Below are 10,776 nucleotides of genomic sequence, written 5' to 3'. Positions count from 1 at the left end.
TTTGTCTGGAAACTTCTGCTGCTGCCATCTAGTGGCTGAAAGGGGGTATCACACCCTTGAAACTTCTGCTGCTGCCATCTAGTGGCTGAAAGGGGGTATCACACCCTTGAAACTTATGCGAGCTTAGAGTTTAATCATTACATTGCTGGCCGGTATTGAAGACGGGAAGCACGTTCCCAGTATATTAATTATAACTGATTTTGGTAAACTGGTACAAAACAATAAGGGATTGAACATTTTTTACAACGACAGCACCAGGAGATGAGTAAACTCAAGAATCTGTAGAGTGTAAATACATTGTGCAAAACACATTTTACACTCGAACTGTTTGCAAATGTAGACAATATAAATAAATGTTCAGAAAGAAGACATAGGCCTACACTTGATTCAAATTTCATTACTGTGATCCGATTGGTGTGCTCTGCAGGTTTACTATTGTTCGAAGTAACAGTGGGATTTAAAATGAGAGAAGATATGGAGATGTTCTTTCATAGTGTGTGGAATATGTGATGCTGGAAACATGTAAGTATTTCAGAGTTGTGTTGGGTAAATATGTAACAATGGATGAAACAATTTTTGGAGTGAGTTTATGTAATATCATAAGTAGACATTAATTATGTTGTTTAGATGGCATTTAACAACTAAGACAGATAGTATGATTAGAAAGAGACAGAGTGGAAAGGGTTGGATTTATTTAACATCAGTGTGCTAGACTTCTTATAGGTAATGTGTACCGGGACCTGGACTCCCCCTCTGAGTTAGAAAGGCTTTGATCCCGACCCTCCAAGCAGACAACGAGACCTAACCCAACAGGAGACTCCTCCTTCTCCATCGTACAGACAGAGAACCAGAGCTGAACCAACAACGACCTGAGGCATCCAGAACCAAACCAGTATGCTGACAAAGAGGCAAACTCTCATCGGTCCCTCAAACAGGACATGAAGTTCCAAACTGCGCTGCGAGATTTGGCACAATAGACATGAGAGCAGAATCCGCCCTCCATAAAAACAGCAGAGAGACTGTAAAGGAGGAGTGCAACAACAGTGGCATGATGGGGCTGCAGATGTGACTGGGCCAATGGCGGCCTACAAAAGTTACAGCGGATGGATTCAACAGCTGATGGACTGAAGAGAAGACAGAATCAGAGGAGTTGGCATGGTCGATTAGAAGTGAGGAGGCCGGGGTCACGGCTTGAGAAAACCAGGGGAGGAGAAAAGGAGAACGGGAATGAGTGAGTTACACATAAACACACTTATTCACGAAACGCACATTTAAATAACTTGAATTAACTTCATAAATACGTAGAGACAGAAAGATTTATTAATCATTTGGTAAATTAAAAATAGCAGTAAAGAGGAAACTATTAAAGTGAAATGATAATCATCCTAAAACACACTGACAGAGTAGAACCATATTCTTCAATATTTTCATCATGTTAACAATTCATTCTTTAAGACATTTGTATTCACGTGTGAATAAAGTAGTGATCTCATTGGTTAGGAACCACTCTATAGGACAAATCTTTGTTTGTATTAATGGCTAGTGCCAAGCCACATATTAAATTCCAATCTAAAGTGTTGATTTCACCATTGTGGCATAGTTATTACCAGACTTCGGTTTTAAATCCTTGATAAAGGAGGGAGTAATTGTTGCATGTTCGGACACCCAAGGTTCCACACACTGCTAAAAGACTTTAACATTGTTTTTTAAGTAGACCAGAATTATAATGAGCTATGAAATGCAGAGCGACACAGATCCTAGTAATGTTTTGACTCAAGATAATAGTTATGTACACAAGTTTATAGTTGAAATCGTGACATATTTTTGTAGACAACGGATACTGGCCTATGCTGAAATGTCAAAGTCTCTGCAGAGCACGACACATGGCCAAAAAAGACGGAGACCAACTGACCTTTGACCCTGACCGACAGTGTCACTTGACAAGGCACTGTGGATGACTGACTCTGGGGTGTACCTGACCAAACTTGACATGACAACCAGACAGTGTGAGTGTGAATGAATGCCGGCATGTGATCAGTGTAACTGCATGATTCTAAAACAATAACTAACCAAGCATGTTTTTGGACTAACATATTATTTTGGAGCTCCAAGGGAAACGAGAGGTTTCCTAAAAATTCCACAAAAAGGGGAAACCGCACATGTGATATTTTCCTCTCACATGAGTTGGCGGTTTGCAAATGTAAAAGCTGAAGATTCTGTTTCTTTTAGGCCTGAAGGACGGAGAGGAACACTTCTTTTCACTGAAGTGTTCACTGTGGAAATAATGATAATAATGTTCGTTATGTTCCTAACCAATTACCTGACAGTTTTTGTTCCCCTCCCATTACAGGCTTTTGTTACACATGATTTCATGTGTAAAAGGGGGGAGTGAGTATAATGTATAAATGTCAACATGGCTGTAAAATTCACAATTTACATTTTTCTTTTAAGGATTGAGCATTGAATGTAATTAACCTGCTCCATATCTGGGGATAAGATACTGTTTGATGAAGGTTGAGATGTTTCTAAATATTGATTTGAATTATAGCAGGTAACAAAGAAGCAGTGGCCAAGGGGCTACTGTGAAACCGAAGAAGTTGACCTGTGATAGTTAAACAATTTTGTAATATTTTAACAGACATTAGAGTAACTGAGGTTTGAAATGTAGAAAGAACATATTACAGTTAAGTTAAGCTAAAACATAGTAGTGTATTGAGACATAATTTAATTTAGACAACATCATGTAACTAGCCTGGTAAAGAAGTAAAAGCCATATACTTTATTATTTAGGTCATTATGGGGATATACATTTCATCTACATTTATAATAGAAAGACATTTGATGACAGTTTGTTGGAATTCTGTATTCATTTTTTCAGCGTGATAATATCTAAGCACTGACAGGTAGAAGCAGTATCACCAGGAAATCATTCACTTTGTTAGTATCGTGATTTTGGTTGTTTTTGAATCCATAACATTAGTGTGTTTCTTTACCAGAAACATTAGCAGTTCATATTATATTTGGATTTTAAATAGGATTTCATTTAAAAATAAACACGGATGCTTGTCAGAAATTCAGAGCTATTGAAATATGTTATTTAGTTTACCTAAAGATGTTGAGGTTCTTATTTAGTTGGCACAGTCCAAGTATTAAGATTCTGAAGCTGCACTGGCAGATAGGAGGTCTACAATTAATTTGGAAAACCTGTTCACAGACGGCTGTTGTTTCAAGACACCCCACCAAGAGGCTCCAAGTGGGTCAAAACAGCTGAGCGTAGGCTTGAGGGAGTTGTATCAGATTTCTCCACACAGGTCACTGGCGCCAAAAGGGGGACCCGAGAAGCACGAGGACAAAGTGGCTCAACCCCAGGCTCTCCGGCCCCGACCGAGTGACCCAGCGGACCTCTTATGCCGTCTGCCTGGGAGAAAAGGGGGACAGCTCGTACCACGGGAGCCAGTGTGCGGCGGGGAAACCACCTGCTAGGACCAGGGGACGACATCAGGACGGACGTGGCCCTGGCAGACGTGAACTACTCGGAAGCAGCAGACTGGAGGAGCAGGACCCTGGAGACATCCTTACAGCAGACGACCCGGGAGGCATCATCAGCGGGCCGGAGAAAGAGGACCCTGGAGACATCTCTACAGCATCGACCCGGAAGCCGCCATCAGCGGGCCGGAGGACGAGGAGGAGGAAGACATCTCTCTAGCAGGCAGCCCAGAAGCTGCCGTCAGCGGATTGGGGGACAAAGACACGGCAAGCCAGGACGGCACAGGGAACTTGTCGAGGCAGCAGAGGAGTCTACTTCGCTCTGATCAGTTCCACCCGTGAAGGGCAAGCTGCATCTCCCCCTCCCTATTAGCTGTCCTTGTGGGCTATTCCTCCGAGGGGGGGGGGGCTGATGATTCTAGCACTCAGCTACCCCCTCATGGTTCCTTCACTGCCATGGAAAGTGGTGTTCTGTCTCCATGAAGGTTTCAAGTACTCTAAATACCAGCTTCGGATGGATTTACGGACACAGTAGAAAATAATGACAGTGGGTATATTTCAAAATGCCTTGTCTAAGTTTATCTCTGGAGAAGGAGATAAAAAGGGGGATTTGTAGAGTTATATTTGTATTTATTCATGTTAGCAAACTATGGATAAGCTTAAAATGAGAATAATTTGGGTAAAACTGTGAGCTGCATTTGGGGCCTGTTGACATGTGTTTTTGAGGACAAAGGAAGATGGGGGAAGGTGAGAGCATGTCCTGATTTGCATTCAACTTAGAACAAGCTACAGTGGTTGTAATATTAAGAGAGGTCCCTTGGGTTTCTCTGGTGCTTATCAATAGTAGCAGTTAAGTGAATACTGTTCAAATAATACCTGTGTTTGTGTTTTATATTGATTTCTCTGTTTTATCCTTTCATAAATGTAAGGACTACAAATGGCTATAAACATTCTGGGCTGCTTGGAGTAAACAGGGTTTTATTGCTCTGTGGGGGAGGTGTAGGTATGCAGGCCTTGACACCTTTTGTTGGAAAGTGAGCCTGTTTGGTTTCCTGCTGCGTTTCCTGCTGCGTTGCGTCTCCCAATGAGATGACCTGAAAAGATGACCAGCTGACCTAACACCAAACCCCTCCTTCTTACTCTGGTATATATCCGGTGGATCCCTGGCGTTCGGCCTCTTCTTCACATGCTGCCCTCGGGTGAAAGTAGCTCTGCAGTATGCGGACCAGGGCAGGAGTAAGCCGGCATTACTCCTTAAGCATTACAATATAACTGTAATATATCATGTTGTATTGTAATGCATTGTCATATTGCCATTAAAGTAGATTATTGTTAACGGTTACTTTGTAGATATGGATTCCTTCCTGTATTATAACCAGCTTCATAGGAACGCGCGGAGATTTGAAAAGCGGATCAGATATCCCTTTAAATCTCCAACAATGCACACACAGTCAAACATGCATGGACACAGTTAGACACCCACTGTGTGTGTGTGTGTGGGATCAATGTCTCTCCTGCAGATTGTGTAGCAGCAGGTTCACTTGGGACAGGTAGTAGTGATACGTTTTCACCTGCAGACAGTCAAACATGCATGGATACAGTCAGACACCCACTGTGTGTGTGTGTGTGTGTGTGTGTGTGGAGAATCCTTAACAAGCCTCACCTGTGCTTTGTCGTTAAGTGGAATATAAAGCAGCTGCTGATGTCTCAGTTAATCATCCAGTCCCCTTCATTTTAGACTTGTGTTTTTGTTGGAAGGTGTGCTGGACATTGCCAAGCTCTGATACTGACTGTATTCTTTTTGGTTTTACTGCTTACAAACTGCAACATGCTAAGGCTTGGGAACATGTAAGTTACATTTCTTGTAGATTTATTTCTATGTGTGTACTTAATTGTCTCTAAATGATGTGTTTTATGTGTTCAAGTTTGTTATGGATGGCTGCAGCTATCATCTTGTGTCAAGCCAGGCCTAATGTGAAGCTACATTCGCAGTCAAGTAAGCTTCAATTCTCATTAAGTCATTTTACACAGCATATTAAGTCGGTTTACATTCTCCTCACAAGCCTTTTCTTTTAACAGGCAGTGGGTTAAGGTCTGACTGTGCCGCAAATGTAATGAGACTGTCGTTGGACCAGGCTTTAGCAGTGGGAAACCAGCTTGAGGTGGAGGCTATCAGTAAGTATTAACTGCTAATAATGCAGCTGATTGGTTCATCACTGAGGAAAGGGGTCCCTGACAAAGCTTATTTTCTCCCCTCAGATGGCACCAAGCACATTTTGTTAACCCCTAGCATGGCTGCTCAGTGTGGATACAGCATGGAGTCTGACCCGTGGGGTAACACCAGAATCTACACCTCCCTGATGGGCTGCTTTGTGGACAACAAGGTTTGTTTTGAGCTAAAGTGGTTTAACAGCATTCAATGTAATTTTCTACCAAGTTTAGCTGTGCTAATTCTGTCAAGTGACTGAATTAATGGCTCAACAAACACATGGTTGCTCCCATTTTTGTGTTTCCCTGAATTTATTTGTAACTCCTTACCGTTAAAAGACCCAAAGTACATTTCCCTTTTTTGTTTGGTACATCCCTAAAATATTAGCATTGCTCCACTCAAAACTGTATTCCTCAATTAATCTACTAGGTACTTTCTTGACTTGTTTGTTACATACACAAATATCCATTTAGACTTAAAATGTGTCCCTGAAGGCAAGGATATTACATTTTCAATGACAAAGAAGCTGGAACCAAAGAATATTAGGCAGTTTTACTTAATTTAGTTTTTTTTATATTTATAGGATGATGCTACATTTAACGTTGGCTTGAGACTCAAGATGTACGGCGAGAATCCATCAGACGTGGTCAGTCATGATGTGTCTCAGACTTGCAGCTACACACGCTGGGCCTCCAGGGAGATCCTCTGCGACAGGAACTACATGGAAGTAGGTCATCTTTACATTGATGAGTCCACCATCTTGTGTGTATGGAAACGAATGCTAAAACCACCAATTTCTGTTTTAGGTTTCGCACCACATGGCTAACCTTGATGCTGAAGCTAAGGGTCAGACTTGGGATGGTAAAGACGAGAAGCTCAACGCCAATCTTGAAGTATGTTGAATTAAACTGTTCAGATACTACAGTTTAATTCCTCCCTACACCAATGAGGATTTAATTATTATTTGTTCTTTCCTGTAGGCCTCTGGTGCATCACAAGGTATCTGGAAGATGACGTTTTACACCCCAGAACCAGTGGCCATGGTGTTGCAAGAGGCTGAACAAGCCGGCTACGCTGCCAAAACTACCTCTAGTCGCCTGGTGATGCGAAGCCCGTACAATACAGCAGAGACTTATTCAGAGGATGTAAGCAACACACAGTGTTTCTTTCCTTTCCCTCCTTGTCAATTATATTAAACCTCTCCTCTCTTTAGGTGGCTGGAGTCCCCATGGAAGTTTTCAGGGTGAGCGCCTACTACATGGCACCACAGGGTCTGAATGTAGTGAACTTGGCAGCTGCTTGTCCCAAAGGTGAGTCCTGAGCAACATATTGCCTTCACAGTAAGCTTAATTGTTGCAGTTAACCTCAACAGCTCCATTTTGTCATTAACAGGTGGCGTCCTCTTCACCGAGGATATGATCTCTTGGCACGTACCTCGCCGTGTGACTCCTCTGTTGGACGGCAGAATTACAGTCTCAGAAATGCACATGGGAATCAACGGGCAGAGGCTTGATAGATCTCAGATGGCCGCACGGGGGTACACACTGAGCACCACAGACTTCCACATCGTCGTCGAGATCCCAGTGGGCTCGCCTGATGGTTACTACAAGGTTGGGGAAATCTCTAGATTAGAAATGCAAGAGTCACTAGTGCATTTGCATGTTTTATTGAAATGTCATGAATTATTGCAGAGCCATGCCCCAGATTACCAGTACCACATCACCTACTTTGTGGAGCCCATGCTTGAGGTACTGTGGAGAGAAGATGACACCCAAGATGATACCAGATACAAGGTTTTGTTCCCCATCATGACCCCTCTGATGCCTCAATCTCCCCAAATCCAAGATGGTAAGTCACATTTTCTAGTAGGTATGAAAAAAATGACATTTGAACTCGGGCTTGCTCGGATATATCCTAAAGACTGCTAAACCCATTAAATAAAGTCTTCAGTTTTTGCAAATCGGTGTGTTTGGTTGGGATTTGAAGCCAAGTACAAAATCTACTTTTGCTTACAAAGGGTACTTTTTTGTGTTTTTAAATAGCACTCAATCCAACTACTCAATTTTTCTCTATCAATGTTGAGGCTGGTTTAGAAGTTGTAAACCTGCCACTTTCTGTTCCTCAGACACTGTCCCAGAGACTCGGGTGTTCAGCGTTCTCTTGGGAACCTTCCTCCATGACGTTGAGCTGAGGAACATCACCTTCTCTACCGGGGTCCTCACTGTTGAGGAGAGCAATGCCAAAGGCTTCACAGTCCAGGAACACAGCTTGGCTAATGGCTCCAAGAGCTTCTCTCTTCAAGTGCCCTTTGATGCCGATGTTGTCTTAAAACATGTATGACATTATAGATTCAAAATATCACTTTGTACCAGCATATTGTCAGTGTTGCTGAGCTTTTATTTCATTTGTTGCAGAATCCTCAGCGCTTGGTTACATCCTACTTCCTCCCTTTGATCTTTGGGTTGATCGTCCTGCCTGAAGAAACTCCTTTTGCTCTCCCGGTCGACCTGCAGGCCTCTCTGCAGGATATTGGTGAGATCATATTGAATTTGCTTTTGACAATATCTTCATGCAAATTGTGTTTTCTAAAATTAAATAAAACATATATAAGAGTAAAAGCTACACAATCAAATGGATAATGCATGTTTTGCTGCTCTAGTGTTACCCATCATGGCTGGCACCTGTGACCAGAACCAGTTTTACATCAGCGTGAAGTTCGGGAGTCACGGCTCTAATTTCAAGGCTATCGTTGGACCTCGAGAGCTGACGGCTGAGATGGCTGAAGACTACAATTTCTATGAGAACGGCACACACCTCAGCCTCATTCTGCCATACACTGCCAAGGACGCTGTTTTCGAGGTATGTCAAAACTACAAAATCCCACCATAGATCTTCTGCATTAGCTAACTTTACTTTCTTTTCCACAGCTGCTCACTGCAGAATCAGTCAAATCCAGAATTGACCTGCTTCTGATGGATCGTGCAAACGACTGGGTGCTTGCTGATCTCTATCTGGCTTGCTACTTCCCCTTAAAAGCAACAGGTAAGATGGAACATGTAAGTATATTTGCTGCTTTAATTGATGGATTTGTGTTTACACATTGCCTGCTTCTTCCGCCAGAGTGCCACCCCAATGGCACAATGACCGCTGTGGCTGTGAAGGTTGAATCGACTAGTAATCTGAAGCCAAGTCAGCTGACGCTAAAGGACCAGTCCTGCACACCACAGTTCAGCGACGATCGCGTTGCATATTTCTCCTTCAGTGTGGATACCTGTGGAACCACCAGAACGGTGAGTGTGAATCACATTTAAATATCAAAAGGGTTTTTTTGTCAAATGTTAATGCGTTTTTGTTGTTAAATAGTTCTTTGACAACTACATGATGTATGAAAATGAGATCCGCCTGTCTTACAACAACGCCAAAGGAGCAGCAAACACATCACCAGTTGATCCTGATTACAGGTAAAATATTTGATTCTTTATAATTGGAGATGAACACCTTCAATGTATGCATTTATATATATATATATTATTTTTTTTCCCCTAATAGGCAAACCATTTCCTGCTTCTATGTGGTCAATGAGACTCAGACTGTTGCCTTCAGCGCTAAACCGAGAACCTATGAGCCCGCTGCAGAGATCGGCACCGGGCAGCTGATGGTGCAGATGAGGCTTTCCCAAGGCATGGTGGAATTTTACAACATCTTGTTCATGCATACAAAACACTGTTTGCAGGTCTCCCTTGAAAAAGAGATCTATGATCTCAAGGGACCGAGCTGATTAAATAAAGGTTTGAAATGAAACTGTAAATGTCCAGGCCTCCTGTCTCTAACGGGACTCTTCTCCTGCAGATCCATCCTACGAGCTCTTCTACCAAGCAGAGGATTATCCAGTGGTGAAATATCTGCAGCAGCCTCTGTATTTTGAGGTGGAGCTGATGCATTCTACCGACCCGCACTTGGAACTCATTGCTGAGAACTGTTGGGCAACCCTTTATGAAGATAGGACATCTCTGCCAAGCTGGGACATCATTGTGGACAGGTAATGTTGTGCAATACTAACTATAAACTACTATCATTTCATTTGTTTAACTGCTGCTTTATTAACTTTCGAATTCCTTCACTAGCTGTCAGAATCGCAATGACAGCTATGCAACAATTTTCCATCCCGTTGTGAGTGACTCCAGAGTTTTAGTCCCGTCCCACATCAAGCGCTTCTCTGTAAAGATGTTCACATTCACTAAATATGACAAGGTTCTGAAAGACCAGGTAAGACTTGTAAATCCAAATCTGGAGTCTTTTAGCCACTGCTGCATGTAGCCATGTGTAATAAATGATCCTGTCCGTCCACAGATCTATGTCCACTGTGATGCAGTGATTTGTGACACAAGCAGCCAGGCAGATGGTTCCTGCAGAGGCCAGTGTGTGCATCCTCCAGGTCAGAGCTACTCAAGACCTGCAGGTGTAAAAAAGGGTAAGTGACCGAGTCTGAACAAACGTAGTCGATCTGGATGTGCAGTTGGTAATCTTTACTTGTTTTGCAGAGCGAAGAAGCACCGACTCAACACGCCAAAGGCAGATCTCCTCTGGGGCAATTATTCTGGCTAACCTTTGAATATTTTCTACAAGTGTTTACATTTTGTCATTTGCACCTTATGTAATTTTGTTCATTGTTTTGTTTGGGACCAGGGGAACAGTTTTATCAATGAATGTACTACTGCCTTTTATATTAATGGATGACAGTAACGACTCGTGTATTTAAAAACAAATAAACAAATTTAAAAAAAAGCCACATTTATTTATATAGTCGCTTTTATCAATGTATTGCATCTTCTGTGGTCAATTTTAAGGGACATATTAATAAAAGCAGGTTCTGTGTCAACCAGTACCCTCATAATTTCAAGAAAATGCAGAGAAGCATCAACATATGTAGCAATGATATCCTATATAATAAACAACTAAAAATGATAAGTTGATTTAGGCGCTAAATGAAAGACGTTCTGAAGTTATTATTGCCCCGCCTACTTGAGACGCACTAAAACATGATTGGGCGTTTTTTTTGCATGTTGTCACTTCCGCCTTTA

The 10,776-nt window shown here is 42.2% G+C and overlaps 1 protein-coding gene across 1 annotated transcript; it reads left to right on the top strand.

Moving 5' to 3' along the window:
* Positions 1 to 5,213: 5,213 nt before the first annotated feature.
* LOC117558963 lies at positions 5,214 to 10,480 on the top strand. The gene is made up of 21 exons (XM_034235526.1): positions 5,214 to 5,334; positions 5,412 to 5,482; positions 5,566 to 5,661; positions 5,746 to 5,870; positions 6,279 to 6,422; positions 6,502 to 6,588; positions 6,676 to 6,840; positions 6,909 to 7,005; positions 7,088 to 7,305; positions 7,387 to 7,543; positions 7,821 to 8,029; positions 8,110 to 8,227; positions 8,355 to 8,554; positions 8,623 to 8,737; positions 8,816 to 8,985; positions 9,059 to 9,156; positions 9,245 to 9,375; positions 9,545 to 9,734; positions 9,820 to 9,961; positions 10,046 to 10,166; positions 10,237 to 10,480. Exons 1-21 carry the CDS (start codon positions 5,315 to 5,317, stop codon positions 10,305 to 10,307), a joined length of 2,745 nt encoding a protein of 914 aa, XP_034091417.1. The 5' UTR covers positions 5,214 to 5,314; the 3' UTR covers positions 10,308 to 10,480.
* Positions 10,481 to 10,776: the final 296 nt, after the last annotated feature.

Source organism: Gymnodraco acuticeps, unplaced genomic scaffold (assembly GCF_902827175.1).
Source record: "Gymnodraco acuticeps unplaced genomic scaffold, fGymAcu1.1, whole genome shotgun sequence".
Classification (NCBI taxonomy): domain Eukaryota; kingdom Metazoa; phylum Chordata; class Actinopteri; order Perciformes; family Bathydraconidae; genus Gymnodraco; species Gymnodraco acuticeps.
This window is presented reverse-complemented; position numbering and strand designations above follow the sequence as displayed.